Consider the following 20395-nt stretch of genomic DNA (forward strand, 5'->3'; position numbering starts at 1 on the left):
GTGGACCTAGCCTCGCGTTGCGATACTAATATACCACTGCGCTGGGCTGCCGCCTCGGGGCATATATGCAATAGGGGCGGGTTTAGTGTGGCTGCGCCAGGCTAGGGTGGACCCTGGACAGACCATGCATGATATAAATGAGTATAGTAGCCTACCAGCTATTGGACTCAGCATATGTGACAGCTCGGACATTCCGCATTTTAATTGGGAAAATCGAGTTGTAAACCTACAACTTGGAAGGTAAATGGAACATGTTTCTCTCTTTATATTGCTAATAAAAAACGAATTGCAAATATCGTTGCACTTTAGATCTGACACAATGTCTAAACTTTTTGAGGATTGCTGTTTCGCAGGTAGCCCTGGTCCAGTGCTTACAGCGAGTCCAGAGAGAGACTCGCTGTAAGCACTGGACCAGGGCTATTTCGCAGGTTCGCGTGCGTAGACTAGCTACTTTTATATTGTGTGAAAGAACACTTTGTTACAAGTTCAAGTTCAACATATGGTGACGTAACTTCGTAACCTATAGGCTAGTCCAGCGTTATTAATCTGCCGTTTTGGTACAGTGATTGCACAAACGTTTTAGTGTTGTTTTAGCCCCATATGCACTTTCTTTGGCAGTAAAGTAAACGTATGTTTTCTCACGCCAATAAAGCTCTTTTGAATTGAATTGAATTGAATTGAATTGAATTGAATTGAATTGAATTGAATTGAATTGAATTGAATTGAATTGAATTGAATTGAATTGAATTGAACACACGTGCGTGTGCGCGCGTGTGTGTGTGTGTGTGTGTGAGAGAGAGAAATAGAGAGAGAGAGAGAGAGAGAGAGAAAGAGAGAGAGAGAGGGGGGGGGGGGGGGTAGGCTATACTTCAAATCTCAGATTACAGGTTTACATATAAATATTGCCCATCATTTCAGACATGAGAGTGGCAGTGATTGGAGCAGGTGTCATTGGGCTGTCAACAGCCCAGAGCATATATGAGCAGTACCACTCCATTGTCAGTCCATTGACCATTGAGGTGTATGCAGACCGTTTTACTCCTCTGACCACTAGTGATGGAGCTGCAGGTTTCTGGCAACCATACCTATATGACAAGGGAAATGTCCAGGAGACGTAAGTATTATTGACCTTTTTTATCATTTTTTGGGGGCTTTTGAATTTTTGAGAGAGATGGGGGTGGGGGTGGGGGGGGGTGGGGGGCGACACACACGCAGCAAAGGTCGTTGGGATCGGGAGTCGAACCCACGACACCCTGTCAGGCTGGATTACCAGCATATAGGTTACCTAGCCAATAATTTCCAGCCATTATTTAGCACTTTTTAAATAAAACATTGATATATGTAATGCTTTAATTTGTTTAGACAATGGAATAAGGAGACATTTGACTACTTGCTGAGCTTCCTCAGTTCCCCCGACTCAATAAAAATGGGTGTATTCCTTCAGTCTGGCTACAATGTCTGCAAGGAGCCTGCACCAGTGAGTAGAAATGTGTCCATGAAAAATTATATATTTACCTTAAGATAAATGTGCAACAATTGATTGGCACAGGAAGCATTTTTACAAGCCAAAGGCATTGTGTAATGAAAAACCTTGGCTGTGACTGAATGGGCTAGTAAATAATTATAACCTCAAAGGACTCATCCATGTCTTTATTATATGAATGCAATTTCAGTCATTCAGTAGCTATACAAGCAGCATCTATCTACCAATACCCAGGCCATCTGAATAGAGGGTTCTGTTCAGCAAAACAAAGAACTGTTCCATAGCATGGATGAAATTCCTGCCGAGGCCCTACTTGACTGCTGTGCTCTATAAGGCTCAGGGTTTAATGAGGTTTTTATAGACCTACACAAACTGTGAATGAGCAATCAGAGGTTTCTGAAATAACAAATGTCATAGTCGTTGATTCCGTTGTGTGCATGGGTTTTGCAGGAGCCATCATTTAAAGATATTGTTCTGGGCTTTAGACATCTCACAAAGCGAGAGCTAGAGATGTTTCCTGGATACAGGTAAGAATACACATCTTCTTGTTAAGTTTTTCATTATAAGGTCTCCAGTCCGGGTATAGTATAGGGAATGAGGCGAATAACAATACAAATACATAAGGAATCAGGAACAACAAGATTACATAAACAAAAAATGTATTTAATACGTTTATAATGTTCAACATAACCACTGAAACAACTATATTCTGAATGGTGACAACTAAAACTTGTTGTCTAAATAAAGAATAAGAAACCAGCATGCATATGGTGCACACACAACTCAACTCTTGATCAATAGCTTGGTTGTGCAATAGACAATATGATAAAAATCACACCTGTGTGAACTGAGCGGTGGAACTATACTGTAATTATTATAGTTACTGTACTGTACTAAACTGCTGTACTACTCGTACTGTAGTGTACTGTGTACTGTACTCACTGTACTGTACTCTGTAGTGTACTGTACTGTACTGTACTCATACTGTACAACGCATACTGTACTCAGACTGTACTCGTACTGTACTCGTACTGTACTGTACTCTTACAGTGCTCAGTGTGAAGCTCAACAGCAACATGTAGGGCCAGACATACAGATAGACACTCGAGAGACATTCGTGCTCAAAAAGACATTGGTGTTACACAAAAAACTCAGCTTCCCATCATGCACCTGTGCAGAGTGTGAAGCTCAACAGTGCCACTTTGTCACCTGTTGGTACCTTAGAGTATATATGAATAGAGACGGCACCCGAGTTCTCCTCCCATCCACTTGCATTAAGTTGCTCAAAAGCGCATGGAGGCGATTTCACTCCTCCTTCCGGGTAGGAACAGAGTGCATTCTGGGATGGATTGGACCCAAACACATGAACGCGCTGGCCGTTGACTATCATTGCACGTGTTCACGTGCGTTCACGCATGAAACAGCGTTCACGTGTCATCATGAACGTGCGCAATGATAGTCAATGGACATCGCGTTCATGTGTTTGGGTCCAAACTGCAATACCAAATTCGGCCACTATGTCAATTTCGCCTCAGGGTTTCCTCCGGGTGTCGTCTCTATTTATATATACTCTAAGGTTGGTACCACAAACAGACATAGGGACACACAAAGTTACATGTTGGGGACGGTGTGCCACCGCTCAAAAACTGGAGGTTATGCAATAACCGTGGTTATTTAAGTAACATAAGCGAGTAATTACGCTTTAGGAGAAGCGTAATTAGGAGCGCCATGTTTCTTAAAATAACACTCCCTTCACAAGGTGCTACAATAAATTGAGCATAAGTGCAGTAAGTCAGCTGTGTATCTGAGGCATAACGAGTATCTGAGTCATTACCTGAACTTATAGGATTCACAGAACATACCCTCAGACATACATACGTATAATGGGCTAATATTCTATTGTAGATAATGTTTCATGGCTTTTTGAATAATAATACTAATAATAAACACATTTTTTCTAATGTGGCCAACTGTGTAGCTGTGGGTGGTTCAACACTGCTCTCATGATTGAGGGAAAAAGCTACTTACCATGGCTTATGGATTGGTAAGTGATTTACTGAATTATTGTCTCCACCAGGCCGAAGGCATGGGGAGAGAGTATGTTTTGCACTCCGTCCGTGTGTGTGTGTGTCCTTCCGTCCGTCCGTCCGTCCGTCCTTCCGTCCGTCCGTTATCAGCTAATCTCCGGCACCGTTGGCCCGATTTATGCCAAATTGTGCACACAAACTCCCTGGATGCCAACGACGAACCTCTGCCCCAAATATTCCTCAACGGCCTGTTATAGCGCCACCATGAGGCCGATTTAGGCAAAACACATTTCTGTAGATAACTCGTACACATTTTATCCATACATCACACAATTCGGTATACACTATCTCCATAGTCATGTGATCAACACAGATCTGCACAATTTCCCATCTTCCATCCTGATTGGCTAAGATTGGCTTCCAAAGCTCACATGATTGGTCCGTTTCGTACAAAATGCCACAAATCACAAACACAGTGTCCAATTTCCATCAAATTATACACACACATTTCCACTAGGCCGAGGACGACATGCCACTATTTCTTTCCCAAATCAGCCTCAGGGTGGCGCTATAACAGGCCAATTCCTGTTTTTACCTATAACTGCATCGACAACTTATGTATACGCACTCCCTAGAGGCCATGGAAAAACATTTTCCCTGCATCCCTCTACATCTGCCGGTTAAAGCGCCACCATGAGGCCGATTTCTGCAAAACACATTGTTTATGTTAGTCGCACAGATTTCATCTAAATCTCACGCAAATCGGTACACATGATCTCTGTAGTCATGTGATCAAGACGAGCCTGTTGGATTTCTCAGATTCTACACTGATTAGCTAAGATTGCCTTCCAAAGTTTTCAGGAGTAGCCCGTTTTGTACAAAATGCTCATCCAGAATTCTATCCTCAGAGATGCTATGAGTGATCTGGCTCTGCATTTCCTCAACAAAATGAAGAAGATTGTTGCAAGAAACAAAAAAACATGTTTATATTACTCCTAATTTTTTTTTTTATTGCTGGTTTTGTGTTGGGCCTAGTATGTGCAAGAGAATGTTCAGTGCAAGTGCCGAATGTTCCTTATCCCAGTTCAGTTTTCTCTTCTTTGACCAACAGCAATGATGCTCAGGTGCGGTGGGTCTAAATTACTCAAAAAATGCTGCTCAGCCAATCAATGAAATGATAAATGGTACATTATTATTTACATATTTTGTTGTATTGTCTTAATCTGAGGTATTGAGCTGCCTATATTGCAGGAGGGGCTGAGGACACTTGTAGATCTGCTATTTTCAAAATATTTTTAGAGACGTACAAATATACACTTCTAGCTATATACTTCTATATACTATAGTTCTCATACTTGCATAGCCTACTTGCGTATGATAAATCAATAAATCTTAAATTAATCAATCGAAAAAAGTACACACTCTCTCTCACTCACACACACACACACACACACACACACACACACACACACACACACACACACACACACACACACACACCATTCAAAACAACTTGTGTGGCACAAGGTGCGGCCAGATTTTAGTGATGAGAGAGCCCGCCTTGGAACCCAGTTAAATTGAATTGTAATTAAATGTCATATAACAACAAGTCGTCTCAAGACACTTCTACACGCAGAACCCAGAGGTCTCAGGTTCAATTCCAGGCTTCTATTCAGCAATGTCTCTCAATGTCAATATCTTCCTGGGGTCAACTTGCACGCACACATGAGGAACAACTGCAATTAGAGAGAAAAAGCAACTGCAGAGGGTCAGCTAAGGGCCGATTCATACTCCTATTTTAGGGGGGGGGGGGGGGGGGGGGGGGTTGTCATAGTATCGGTCACGGGAGAAGGAAGAGAAAAAAATTGCTCCTACGGTGACAATGACATTGAACCCAAACGATGCACTTTCCTCATTCCTCAGCCATAAAGATGTGCTGCATGCATATTATGACAGCTTGACAGCATCACCATGGCACCTCGTGATGGATGTTTATCAGATCAAGTTCTACCAGCTAACCATGTGTTTGGTTTGGCAAGGTAGCTTAAATGGTTGTGGTTTCCTCTGTTGATGAGAAAGTCCACGGCATGCAAATTGAAAAAAAAAACAACACACACCCTACAAGCTAAACTAGATTTGATGTATTAATTAGACGTAATAATTGCATGTCAAATACTTCTCACAGGAACGTCAAGGATAAATTGCCAATAGAACACTGTCTGGAACAAGGAAACTTGAGAGACAAAACAGATAGGTAGGCCTACATGAAGAGTGATTGATGAAGGACATGCCAGGATTATTTATTTATAATCTTGGCATGCCACTACGATTTTTTGGATATCGATAAAGTCACAACGTGGAAGCAAAGTGTTGCCGTAGCGACGGGAAGCTAAAATACGGTAAATGTAATAGTATAAATGATGGATTCATAGAAATCAACAAAAGACGAGCCTTCTCATCTTGGCACAGCTGTGTTTAAACCATATGTCATAGATTGACACGCTTGTCCATGTACGGACAGGTTGATGACCCCTGATCATCACAATGTTGTGGTGGACATTTTCACCAATAGTTTTTTTGTTTGTTGCTGCGGACATGCAGAGAGAGAGAGAGAGAGAGAGAGAGAGAGAGAGAGAGAGCTGTGCATTAATTTGATGCACTTCAATAACTGCAATCGCAGGAAGGCCAAGCAAGAGTAGATTGCTCACATTGCCACACTGCAGGAACAGTGTTTTCTAGTTAATAGTTGTTATTGACAACACATTGTGAGCTTGTAGATTGGGCGGCTATTTTAAGTATTCAAATATGTTTTTCAAAAATAGCAAAACAAATCTTCTGTGTTTTATAACTCTGTGCGTGCGTGCGTGCGTGCGTGCGTGCGCACACATGCTGTGGCTCCATACTGTATGAATCCATAATGTACATTCATATTATTCATTCAGTGCATAGATAGATGATAGAATATCACAGTTCCCTCTCGAATAGATGTCAGCTCCACCACCGTGCTGCTGTACTGATAGACAGGATCCATGTACTGTTACACTCACTGTATTTAACACTGTTCTACAGCTAGACTCTCTCTCTCTCTCTCTCTCTGTCTCTCTCTCTCTCTCTCTCTCTCTCTCTCTGTCTCTCTCTCTCTCTCTGTCTCTCTCTCTCTCTCTCTCTCTCTCTCTCTCTCTCTCTGTCTCTCTCTCTCTCTCTCTCTCTCTCTCTCTCTCTCTCTCTCTCTCTCTCTGTCTCTCTCTCTCTCTCTCTCTCTCTCTCTCTCTCTCTCTCTCTCTGGGTAGTGATTTGAATGTAATTATTTTCAAATTAAAATTATAAAGATTAAATGAAGGAAAGGAAAAGAGAAACATCCAAAACAAATGCCTTCAAATGGAAAACAGTCTCCTCCCTCCTGGTCCTTTTTGGTACGCAGAGCGAGGGCAGAACCGTTCTCATTCACCCAAAGGAATTATCCTTGTTACCTTTCTAAGTGAAATCTTAGTAGTTAACAAAGATAGTACTGTCACTTTAAGACCATTTGAAAAAGCAAACAATGTAAATAGACCTCAATAGACCCAAATAGTAATTCAGAGGACTCTGAAATGAATAGACACGACACCAACACATGAAGGAAAGATCATTTGAGTGATTCTCAGTAAAATCATGTTGTAAAGATTCAGCGTCATACATATAGCCATAATCCATCGTTACAAAATCCCATTGTCTGAATAATGTCTCTATATAGCATTTTAAGATGTCACAGTTGTTGTATTGTTGTGATTGGTTGAGAATAGAGTTCATGTCCCGTGATGATGACAGATGATCCGGATGTAGCGATGGCCGATCCAGAGCTGGCCTAATCCTATTGGCCAGCCGAGGGATGGTGTGCTCATTACACCATTATGGTGCAAACAGAGTATAGACTATATAGGCCATATGGAGATGTCATAACAATGTATATGGGACGGGCTGTGTGTTGACTCTCTTTTGTCCTAGCCAAGAACTAATGACCTCACTAAGCCGTTCACAGAATCTTGTAATTGTCTCCACCAGGCCGAAGGCATGGGGAGAGAGTTTGTTTTGCACTCCGTCCGTGTGTGTGTGTGTGTGTGTGTGTCCGTCCGTCCGTCCTTCCTTCCTTCCGTCCGTCCGTTACCAGCTAATCTCCGGCACCGTTAACCCAGTCGATGCCAAACTTTGCACACACACTCCCTGGATGCCAACGATGAACCTCTGCCCCACATTTTCCAGAACGGCCTGTTATAGCGCCACCATGAGGCAGCTTTTCACAATTTTTACCTAAAACTGCACCGATCTGCGTGAAACGTTGCATGCACACGCCCTAGAGGCCAAGGACAAACCTTTGACCTGCATTTTCCTCATCTGCCTTTTGTAGCGCCACCAGGAGGCTGACTTTTGTAAAACACATTTTTTGATATTACTCCTCCAGATTCTGTCCAAACATCTCACAAATCGTTACACAGTATCTCTATGGTCATTTGCTCAAGTCGGATCTGTCCCATATTTCAGATTCCATCCTAATTGGCTATAATTAGCTTTCACAGTTTGCAAGATTGCCCCGTTTTGAACAAAAGCCTCAAATCATGAACGCAGCATGCAATTTACGTGAAATCTTTCACACATTTTCTTACTAGGCTGAGGAATATATCCCACCCTTTTCAGTATCAGAAGGGCACTTTTTCTAGTTAGTGAATTATTTTCATCACATGATTTTACTTAGCCAGAATAAACAGAATAAGAAGCAATGAGTAGTGTCCTATTTTTATCTTCTATTGGTTCCAACTTCCAATGTCTAAAGCAAAGGTCAGTCATAAATGTGTAGTTTGTTTTGCTAGTACCTCACTTAATCCTGTTCTGCTTATGGTTTTGCAGTTCTGTGAGCCTTACTTATGACTATTAAATGTTACTTTATAGCAAAAGCAGCTCTTAAAACCCTAAAACAAGCAATTAGCTAATAAATAACACTACAGCTGCAGTCATCAACTGCCATCTACCAGCATGATGACATATTTTTCTGTTTTTATTGATCTAACTGTATTATCTTAGGTTGGAGAAGAGGAATGTGAAGTTTTACCAGAGGAAAATAGAGTCTTTCAAGGAGGTTAGTTACTTTTATCTTTGAGAAATCCAGAACGCTTTTAATAATGCCTTTTGATACCCAGTCTATAACATCTTCACTTTACAGAGTGAAATTCAAAGAAATATGAAAACTGCAATCCATACATTTATGTATTTTCCCAATGGAGAGAGGTAATTCACCCTTTGTCAAGTCCCGCCTGTGGTTCTGCCTTTCTCTCCATCCACTAACATTGAAATAAGGTGTTTTTCAGTTGCTTTGTATTGATATTCTGTGCATTCAATTCTTATTTTAAACGTGGTGTCAGTAAAAATGGGGCGGCGGTGGCTCAGGGGTAGAGTGCCTGGATGGTAACCTTAAGGTTGCCAGTTCAAACCCGGGCTCCCCCAGAGTTACTGTCGAAGTGTCCTTGAGCAAGACACTGAACCCCTAATTGCTCTCGATGTGCTAGTTGGTGCCTTGCATGGTTTCCGCTGCCATCGGTGTATGAATGTGTGTGTGAATGGGTGAATGTAATGCACAATCTCTGTAAAGCGCCTTGGATAAAGACGCTATATAAATGCACCATTTACCATTTAAAAAGAAACATCACAGGTGCTGCATGGTGACTGCCTGGGCACATCATGTTTGTTTTTAGTTTTTTCCAAAAATGATGTTTTAACAAATTCAACATAAACAAGGCGGAACCAGCGCGGAACAAGAGCCTGATGGTTAGTCAGTCAGGGACCAATCAGAAGGCTGACAAATGGTGAATTGTAACTGTAACACCTGAGATTCAAACCCAGGTGTTCAGCCAAAACAGGAACCACCATTGGACAGGGGATATATTGGGCTTATAAGCTTCCTGCAGGACTTGTCAACCAAAATGTGCCCTAACTAACATCAGGGTCTACATTTATCAATGGAATAGTAGGGAGACCACCTCCAACCACTGCAGATATCGTAGTTATATTGTAATAATACCATAACGGTTGGTTAAGGTAACGTTATATTCATTAAAATAAGTTCCAGATTACATCTATAAAAAGGGAAAGATGAAATGTGATTGTTTAAAATAACACATACCTTTTAGGAACTGATAAGTGTCGCTTATGTCTTATCTCATACTGTATATGTATGTGTTCAGCTGACTGAAATGGGGGCGGATGTCATCATCAATTGTACAGGAATAAGATCTGGAGACCTCCAGCCTGACCCTGAACTCAAACCCGGCCGGGGGCAGATACTGAAGGTCAGAGTGGAACGAATGGAAAATTCCTTATGTGGTTGGTTACATGATGAACACCGCCATTAGTATTAATCTTTACCTCTTTGCATTTCAGGTGGATGCACCTTGGTTGAAGCACTGGATTCTTACACATAATTCTGCCACAGGAGTCTACAATTCACCATATATCATCCCAGGGTAGTTATTAAACAAGGGCTAATATAGCTATTTCTTAATTCAATTAACACTCCAGACTTCGCTGTGTGGCTGTGGTGACTGGTGATAATGCTCGCATTATATTTGTACTGCACTTAAACCATTTCATACACAGTATACACTTTTTTGTATTTTGTAGTATATTGTGATATTGGCCCCATACCCGTTTTTATGGCTATGGCAGGGTGTGTGTGTGTGTGTGTGTGTGTGTGTGTGTGTGTGTGTGTGTGTGTGTGTGTGTGTGTGTGTGTGTGTGTGTGTGTGTGTGTGTGTGTGTGTGTGTGTGTGTGTGTGTGTGTGTGTGTGTGTGTGTGTGTGTGTGTGTGTGTGTGTGTGTGTGTGTGTGTGTGTAATTTTCACACATTCACAACACCTTTTATTTGATGTGTTTGTGTTTTTAATTTTATATCCAAGAATCCCAAAGTCTCTGTGTGGCCAAATTACACCTCTTTGTGTACAGGAGTCGTTTAGTGACTGTTGGAGGTGTATTCCAGCTGGGAAACTGGAGTGAAGAAAACAACTCTATTGACCATAAGAAAATCTGGGATGAGGCTTGCAAACTGGAGCCCAGCCTCAAGGTGACATATTGAATCATTAGGCCTACTTGTATAAGAGAATTTAAAAGGAGATTTAAAAAAAGGTTGACTGTGTCTTAACTCAAACATTTCACTTGAAAAACAATTATTTTCAGCAAGTGACATCATCATGCTGCAAAGTATAAATTAGGCTTATGTGTATTTGATATAGTAGGGCAGTACAGTATATTTGGTCAAATGTATTTAATCCTTTATGTAATACAAACTCATTAGACTTTCTGTTCTCTGGTATTAGCATGCCAGGATTGTAGAGGACTGGGCAGGTCTCAGGCCTGTTCGGAATAAAGTAAGACTGGAGAGGGAGACCATACAAACGGGTTCAACTACAATGGAGGTAGGTTACCAAGTGTAATAAGTTCGCTCAATGTTCATTGTTCATGTGCATCTAGTCATTATATTTTAGCCATGGACATGTGTATAATAATAGCATTGTTCTCAATCAGGTTATCCATAACTATGGCCATGGAGGATTTGGACTCACCATTCACAGAGGCTGCGCCCAAGAAGCAGCAAGGCTCTTTGGTCAGATTGTGCAACAACAAGGACAAGGGTCAAGAGCTCGGTTGTAAACTCCATTTCTTATATGTTGTGTCAGACATTGCATTGTATTAATGCTGCTTGATCATTAATGTATGGAACACTAAAATATTTTAAATGAGTGTCTATTAGACTAATTAGAGCGCTTATTCCAGAAATATAGTCAATATGGGTAATTACCATTCAGTCATAATCTTAACGTAAAAGAGAAAAACAAACAGTAGGAAGACAGTTGTGTGGTTAAATAAAGCTAAATAAAGAGAGGCTGTTCACCTGAGTGAACAGCCAAAATACATTTTGTATAGCTTGAAAGTAAACAAAAATGCAACGGGTATAATTTTGGACACTCGTACTACCATAACAAGTTTGATTCATGTTGTAGATTTAGTAGGGAAAGAATTTTTAACTCACTGTTAATAAATATTGCATAAGCAGTGTTGTTTTGAAACACATTTTTATTGTATCATACACATGTACGTACATACAGTGCAGTGACAATAATCTGTGCACACAATTAATGCAGCAAAACCAAGCAGGTACGAGTCAACTTGCCAGAGATGTGCAACTTGGTTATTTTACGATTTGACAATACCTTGTGTGTAATCATTTATAAATTGAACTTGGGCAAGAGTTCATCCCAGCACCACCTTTCTGACAAACAATAAACAAGAACACACAACAGCCAAGCCAGGTATTATTAATACATTATTTACAGATTTTCCTCAGTGAAGATAGAATACACCATTGTGCTAGATGGTTATGGATAAATGTGTGTACATCACCAGTATCTATCATTGAACAATTTTTGCACCATAATGGCGTGGGTTACAGATGATTCAAAACGTGTATTTCACCAGTGTAAAATTAATTCCTGCTGTGCAAGGCTAATCTCCTTTGGGTGGTATTATATTCAAGTATTTAGTATTATTTTTTTAATCACTTCGAGGTTCACTGATGGTTTCGTCTGAAGCTTCACTCCAACATTTGTGTAATCACATTGTTTCCATTTTGTGACATTCATATTTTGTAAATGAAGCTTTGCTATAGCTGGTATACTCTTTTGAGTATTGGTGTGCATACTGTATTTTATGTGTGCCACATGTAACAGTGTTCCAAGACAGAATACAAACATAAATGCTTATATGAGTGACACCCTGCCTAATGTCATCACTACAAATGCCTTTGTAAATTGTGCCTTCACAGAAGTCTATCTTTATATCTGAAGTCCCAGACCTTATATAATCTCATTTAGTCTCATTTATGATGACTTTGATCAAAAGGAACAACATTGAAATCCCAGCAATACATTTATATTAATGTTGAGAACATCATTAGTAGGCCTACTTTAGATAAGAGGAGGCTTCCTTGCCATTATCAGTAAACCTCTAACATCATAAGTGCCTCAACCATAAAACAGAAAAGGACCATTGTTTTAAGACTCTTTGAAAATCTGTAAATGAAGTCAACTATTTGAAATTAAACCCTTTCCATTCCCATTTTATTTACCATATTCTCACGGTAACAAATATGCTCTTGCGCCATACTCTTAAGAGCAAAATGTTGCTTGGTGTTTTGTTGGGGGGGGGAGGCACTCTTCCAGGAAAGTCAATGTCTACCATCATTCAGTTTGATCATCGTGTTCCAGTGCAGGACAGTTCACTCATATTCTCTAATCATCCACAGTGTGGAAATCACATGGTAAAAAACAAAACAAACATGAAAGTAATGGCAGTTGAAGACACGTTTTTTTAAAACACGGCAGTGCTGTCAGGCCCTCTCTGGCTTCTATACAGAACAGGTCATCATGAGCAGCTAGTCTTCTTGACCCTGGCCTTGTCTGTATCTATCTATCCCTCATTATCTCCTCAGTCCTGAGAGCCAGAGCTAGAATGAGGAATTCCCCCTGGGCTGTGAGCAGAGGCCCGGCCCGTCATCTCCTGACCCCACTCGCGGTGGCTGGATTCCTGGAGGCCCCGGCCTGTTGTCTCAATTGGCAGAGCACAAGAGGCAATGGCAGCTAATAGGCAACAGCAACAGTACACTGAGAGAGTCAGGTATACAGAGGACTCCAACATCACCTGCAGTGAATACAGGAAGACTAGTTACCTTCCATTTGTACAAATCCCCAGTGTTAATTTCCCCCTTTGCAACTCTGAAAGCAATAAGGTACACCCGCACACTGTGTGTTTGCTCAGTACATGAGTATTTTCTTATTTAATGAAGCAACGTTTCGGTCCCTCCGGACCTTACTCAGGCATGAGGAAGGTGAGGAAGCAACTCTGAAAAGTGTAACTCTGAAAGTGCACAAATGTAACCAAATGTACCCTTACGGTTCCCTCTGGTTACATTTGTATGCTCAGAGTAAAATCCTGTTTAGCACAGCAAGGAGCAAATGGGACATTTGATTGCTTTGTCTAGTTACCTGTGCAACAAAAGGTGTAATAAGGGCACCAACTCTTGCCATTCCACTGCTGGTTCCCAGACCTAGAGCTCTGGTTGCTGTTGGGTACACCTGCACATTTGAAAGTGCATTAAAGCCATACCATGTGTATATCAACAATGGATTTAACAATCTCTACTCTGGTTGAATAATCTAATACAATGATACACTGTAAATGTATATTACCTCTGGAGTGTACACATAGGCAGCCTGGAATCCTCCTGCGATGAAGGCCCTGGCAATGAATATCAATACTGTCATGGATGTCCTGAAACAGAGATTGTGACACCAATACTGACATTAATATAAATGATTGATCAGTGATTTTACCATTTTATTATCATTCATTGTGTTTCTGTACCATCTTACCTCCCAACACAACCATAAAGTGGAATAATGCACAGAGAGAAGACCAAGAAGCACAATGCCATTGTCTTCCTCCTTCCAAGTCGATCAATGGCCCAGAGAGTCACCAACAGTCCTATCAAGGTGAAATTAATGAATGAATGAATGAATGAATGAATGAATGAATGAATGAATCAATCAATCAATCAATCAATCAATCAATCAATCAATCAATCAATCAATCCCAAAGTTCCACATACTGCATCAACTACAAATCTCATCAAAAGGTGATAACATTTTAAATTTCATTAGTTGGTATTCACGTTTAACGACACAGTGTAGAGTGTACCCAGTAAAATCCCCAGTGTTCATTTATCAATTTCTAACTAATAGAGTGTATAAATGGAACTCTCAGAATCAAGTTCAATCAAGTCAATCATCGAGTGAAATTTGTGGGTGAAATTTGCTCCATCTTGTTATAAAAATAGAAAAAAGAAAAGGGGTAGGGGGGACAAACACAAGGAGAAAAATCAATAAAACCATAAAGAGAAAAATGTCAAGGATACGTAGCTGTGTACCTGGGAATTCAGAAAGCGTGGTCCACAACAGGTCCTTGTAGTCATCAGAATTGAGGTATTTACATTCCAGACTACACCGGGGCTCCATCTTCTTGCCTTTGGACACTAGAGGGAGTTACAACACAATAAATGCCTTAGATATTTGGGCCCTCATTTATCAATGGAGTGTAAATTCTGCTTAAATTTGAGCGCTCACGTCAGCACGGCATTTATGAAGTGATCGTAAATAGCTAATCCTTGCGTAAATTCGGTCGTAGCGTTGAAAAATGTGACGGCTGAAATCAAATCACACCTCGCCTCGTTTTTGCGACATGAACAACTGCAATACGACCAAACAACGTATGGAAACCATAAAAAGGTTTCCCCGGCTCGCCTCGCTGCCTGTTTAAACAGCGGCGCCTGCCGCGGTCCTGACTCGAAAATGATCTCACATAACCGCTCAGCCTATCTGATCCAAATGTCCAGATCTGCCATTTATCTGAATGACTGTTAAAGCACTTATTTAAAGGGGTAAATGATTAACCCCCAACGCCTATAACATTGCAAATAGGCAAGCAATATGCTTGTCATGTCACTTGGAAATAAAGGCGTTCATGTACATTTATGCAAAAATAAAAATGTTATATTATCACAGGGATATTTTGTATAGGCATCTTTACAGGCAAAGCACAGTAGCACTGTTTGATTAAGCATCTAAACTTGTAACATTGTAAACATGTTATATTGTTTTTAATTGCACAATTTTATTTGCTTGTACAGTTGGAAATCTACCAATTTCATAAGACACATCGTCAATTGTAAATTGCGTTTACACTTTATTTTTTCTCACATGTATAATTTTATTAGTTTTATAGCTATACAGTAGGAGTGAATATGTTTAGATGCCTGTCAGCTGGTCAGACAATGCTGCTCCGCTTGTCTACGACAGAAAAACAGGTATAGGACAAAGTCTACCACAGTTCCCGACCTGAAGTGATCATCAGCAACAGTGACTCACCTCCACATGCACCTCCCTCCTGGAACAGCCCTGTTGTCAGCAGAACCAGTCCGTAGTAGGAAAATGCATTTGAAAACCTGTGGAGGTATAGGAGGACACAGCACTCCGTTTTGTCACCCAGCCTACAGGCACAGTTGTTTCTTCAAAGTGTTGTGCAACGACTGAGTGACAATGGCATGAGAGCGGTGTGCTCTCACTAGTGTTGCTGAAAATAATGTTCTTAAATATAAGTTGTTGAAGAAAAAAACTCACACTCAAATGCAAACAAAAATATTGAATGGGAATACAACAACGTTTCGATCTATTTGACCTTCATCAGGTTATCTTATCAACGATAACCAGTTTAGGTTATCTTATCGAAGATAACCTGATGAAGGTCTAATCGACTGAAACATTAACATTAGACTCCCATTATTATTTGCACCTGTCGCCTTTGTAAGTGTGCAAGAGACTTGCTTTTCATAAATATATGTTGTGAAAGAGTAAGCAAAAGAAATGCATTTACAAATAAATTAACATATTACTATGTTCAAAAATAACTATTACATAGTACTCCTTTACCAAATAAACCACAGCAGAATTGTTGTCCATCGAAAGTGGGGTGAAAATAAATCTTGAATCTTCCCTCGATCCTCCTAATTCAGAGAAATATTGAAATGCACCTTGCATGACTTTGTTTCAGAACAATAGTGCAAGATAGTAGGCTAATAGAAAAGATATGTAGAACATACCTGTCTGGCAGCAACAAGTTTTCCTAAGGGCATGGGTACTCCATTCTCTGTGGCAATGCGCTTTAGGGTGGCCAGTGCTTTTTCCTGGTTCCCTGTCAATACATCATACCTGGCACTCTCTGGTAGCCACTGTCCCAACAAAAGTATTTTATTTATTATATTACTGTGTAATTCGTCATATTGATTTGATCATTAACTGAGCATATTCACAAACTGACCGTGTGAATTTGGTCAAAATAACATGACATTAATGTCAACCTAATACTCACAAAGGAAAAGATGGCAAAGATGAAGAGCGGGATATTGGAAAGGGCAAGCAGCCAGCGCCAACCCAGGGTGGGCATCACCAAGATTGCTAACAGAACTTCAAAGACCGTGCCAAGTGCCCAAAATATCTGTGAGGGAATCACAATTACTCTTGTGTAAAACTGGACATTTTGTTTAATTTCCAACAAGAGAAAAATACTATGGATGCAAACTCAAGACTCTGTGAAAGGTAGTCCATACCTCTATTAACAAGATACATGTGGCTCTCGACCTCATTGGCAGAAATTCAGCATACAGTGTCACCCTTAATAGGAAAAAACAATGAATTTTTTACTGTACCTCTGTCACGTTCCGTGACATGTTTTGTATTTTCATGTGTTTCTTGGTTTTTAGTTATTTAGTGTTTTACTTTACTGTTCTCCTGTGATCTTGTAGTATTGTGTTCCTTGTTTCTTTTTTCCAGTTAGAGTTTATCTTGCACTGTGTAGCCTACCTTTCTTTTGTAGTTTTGTTTTGTGCTTTCCTGTCTGCCCCTGTAGTTCTGTGCCTGACTTGTCTAACCCTGTTATTAGTCTAGTTTTCTCCACCTGTGTCTTGTTTGTCTCTCAGCCAATCCCTGTGTTGATTTGTTAGTTGTTCACCTGTGTCTAGTCAGTCTTTGTCTATATATATGCCCCAGTGTGTTTCAGTCCTTTGTCAGATCGTCATTGTAAGTCATGAGTGTTTAGTGTATTTCCTAGTTTTGCTTCTCTTGTTCCAAGTACCTAGTACCTTTGTTCCTAGTATTCTGAGTCTTGTATATTACTTCCTCGTGTTTGGTCCTGGTCCATTGTGAGTTTTGTCAATAAACTCTGTTCCACTTGAATTCACTCCGCTGCCTGTGCCTGGTTCGTTCTGCACCTGAGTCCTACACCTTCTCTGCCCTGCACTGTGACAACCTCAAATCATTACAATGTTATTCTTGATGACAGAAATGAAGAGAACATACGACTGTGGGGCCCCTCCAATGCCAAAGCCCACTAGGGCTCGAAGAAAGAGGATCCAGCCATAAATTGGTGCAAATGCACTCATCAGTCCATAGAACATAGTCCATAGCACACTCATCTTCAGACCCTGAATGCAGGACAATCAACAGACAACACACTGTTAAAAACATGATTATGGTTGCATTTGTCTAATTTTGGAGTGTATTATATTTTGTATCTAAAACAGTTAAGGCCCTGTTTAAAATTGTACATGATCCTGCTCTAATATTACAGCATGTATTCAACAAGATAACAACGTATATATGACATGCTCTTATAACTTACTGTTTTTCTGCCATATTTGTCAGATATATTTCCCCAAAGGGAAGAGCTGATCATCATGCCAATAAAAACTGCCTGGATTGACAAGAGAAATAGCAGGGGGTATGAATACCTGTCATTGTTACAATCACAAACAAATTACATGATACAATTTAAGGATATATACTAGTAAGATGAGTCAATCCTGATACATTATGGGCAGTTTCTCACAAATATTTTGTTGTTAAAAGTCAAGTGAGTACATCCCAACACTATGTAAACATCCTTCAGACAGAATCTCACAGCACAACACCCAAGAGCTCTGTTGTGTGCAGCCATTACCGAAGTAAGGAGGGCCACTGCCAGGCTTGGCAGTTTCCATTCACAGTGGAGCTGTGGGGCCAAGATACTGAGGATCATCATCTCCATAGCATCCGCCATCTAAACAAATAACAGCCACAAAGTAAAATCAAAGTGTTAATTTGACTCTCAAATGTAACCAAAGGACATATAAGGGTATGGGTCCAATTGTTTACCTGTGTACAATTTCACAGTTACAAATGTATAAATTAACACTGCAGATTTCAGAGTGCAGGGTGGAAAAATCAAGAGGACACACCAGATTAGCATATTTGCCTTCTCAACTGGTTCTTACCCAAGCCAGACCAGTAAGGATGGATAATTTCCATTGGAATGTGCCAAACCCTATGGCCTCTACCGCATCCTCCACCATGAATGTGTCTGGGGGGGGGGGGGGGGGGGGGGGGGGGTGAGAAAGTTGAATGTGATGAAAGCTATTCCAAATAGCTATCACGCTCGGACAGGGAAAGCAGTGGAAAAAGTAGCCCTGCTACAATCAGTACCATCAGTTGGATTGGCAAACTCCCGGGGCACTGGTGCTCCTTCTGCAAGTGCTGCGGACTCCAGATCATTCTGCTCTGCAGCAATCCGACCTTGCCCACGATTTTCACTATCATCTTCAGAGCGTGTGCTTTCACCTGTACGACGGAACTTAACAACACTGTAGGAAAGGAACACAGCTTTTACATGTCTACAACTTAGAGTATATACTCTAAGGTCTACAACCAGAACCACAGAGTTCATATCATGGCAGAGGGAGTATACAAATTAGAACCAGAGGCTGTTGCCTGGGTGACATGATTTTGGTCTGTGCTTTCTTTTCTGAGAACAGGTGGTAACCTCCTCCCATGCATGGTGTCAGGCCAAATGGGAGTTTGCACACTATACCACTTGACAGTTGGTAAACTATAGTGTACCCCCTGATAATGGATGGTTTGTTGAGCTGTCTTAATTACTGTAATTAAAATAAATACTTTCCTCACACAGTTTCAATTGCACAGATCACATAGTTGGTGTAAAGATAGTTAGTTTTAACCTTATTCTTTGACAGATAATTAAACTGAAGCAATAATCTTTGTCTGATAGTTATTTTTGGCCCTGGCAATCACGTGTTCAACTATTTGAAATATGTGGAAGTAGATGTATTGCTTCCAAATCCATACCTTTAATTATTAGGCTAAATCAAACAAACCAACCAATATCATGCCTATTACTGTATGCTTCGGACACAAATCTGGACAAGACAATGGCATACTATAGCATGGTAGACATCAACACTCAAAATCTAATATAGCCTATATTCGACAGCTGGTACAATACATTCTACAAACAAATCGATCCGGATGATGATGCATATAGGCTGCAATTTGCTTAAATGTTACAATGAATAGCTTATTAACAAACGTGAGCAAATGACAGTCGGTCTCGCCCATGCAGATAACAGCTGTAAAAAACTGTAGTGTCTCGACTGATGGAACCGATGGAAACCATTTCAGTGCATTTAGGACAATTCTTGCGTTTTAATATGTGGGCCTTCTGTTAAAAAGTATAGGCCGTGTTTTGCCCAAAATGCTAATAAAAGCATTAGAATGCAAATAATATATCCCTGTCAGAAAGCCGCGTGAGTCACTATTATAGCAAGCCTTATAGCAATTAAAAATTAAACGGCATTATTTGAATATATAGTTAGCTACTTACGGGAGTTGTCTTAGTTGGAACAAATCATCGTCCATTGTCGTGTTTATTGGCTGAAGCTGTGTTTTGCTTCATTGCTATTACATTACAACAATAAGCAGAGATTTCAGCACCAAGGAAAGCGACCTGTACGGGCTCTCAGATGACAGCCAATGGGGTGATCCCATGGTTGTGTCACAGCAAGGAGAAAGTGGATAGGATCAGAAAAGGACTACTAATAGTACTGACTGTCTCACCAGTCACAAATGCCATATCCAATTGTCTCTGACATAATAGGCCTATCGTTATATATTGTATGGCATATAATATAAGTGTGTGTGTGTGTGTGTGTGTGTGTGTGTGTGTGTGTGTGTGTGTGTGTGTGTGTGTGTGTGTGCGTGCGTGCGTGCGTGCGTATATACATATGTATAGCCTATATATTTACATGTATTCATTTATTTATATAGAGATTTGAACGATTCTCCCAAAAACATTGCTGTTATCTGCCATTGTATTATGCCTCTAGAGGGCGGTGTTGGATAGATGTATGCTGCACTCACGCACG

General features: G+C 40.5%; 2 protein-coding genes across 2 annotated transcripts; one reads left to right on the forward strand and one right to left on the reverse strand.

Moving 5' to 3' along the window:
• Nucleotides 1-115: 115 nt before the first annotated feature.
• Nucleotides 116-12524, forward strand: LOC306934584 (D-amino-acid oxidase-like). Its single transcript, XM_079517214.1, has 11 exons — nt 116-240; nt 919-1114; nt 1363-1477; nt 1934-2010; nt 3462-3527; nt 8566-8620; nt 9723-9827; nt 9919-10001; nt 10480-10597; nt 10851-10949; nt 11059-12524. Exons 2-11 carry the CDS (start codon nt 921-923, stop codon nt 11182-11184), a joined length of 1038 nt encoding a protein of 345 aa, XP_079373340.1. The 5' UTR covers nt 116-240; nt 919-920; the 3' UTR covers nt 11185-12524.
• A 471-nt stretch (nt 12525-12995) lies between these two features.
• On the reverse strand, nt 12996-19892 carry svopa (SV2 related protein a). Its single transcript, XM_079515545.1, has 16 exons — nt 19855-19892; nt 18660-18817; nt 18452-18537; nt 18139-18237; nt 17821-17892; nt 17499-17623; nt 16751-16814; nt 16513-16638; nt 16244-16372; nt 16074-16147; nt 15513-15589; nt 14516-14620; nt 13962-14073; nt 13779-13860; nt 13575-13664; nt 12996-13230 (listed from the first exon to the last, which is right to left on the reverse strand). Exons 1-16 carry the CDS (start codon nt 19887-19889, stop codon nt 13018-13020), a joined length of 1647 nt encoding a protein of 548 aa, XP_079371671.1. The 5' UTR covers nt 19890-19892; the 3' UTR covers nt 12996-13017.
• Between the last annotated feature and the right edge of the window lie 503 nt (nt 19893-20395).

This window comes from Electrona antarctica, assembly GCF_951216825.1.
Source record: "Electrona antarctica genome assembly, chromosome: 12".
Classification (NCBI taxonomy): domain Eukaryota; kingdom Metazoa; phylum Chordata; class Actinopteri; order Myctophiformes; family Myctophidae; genus Electrona; species Electrona antarctica.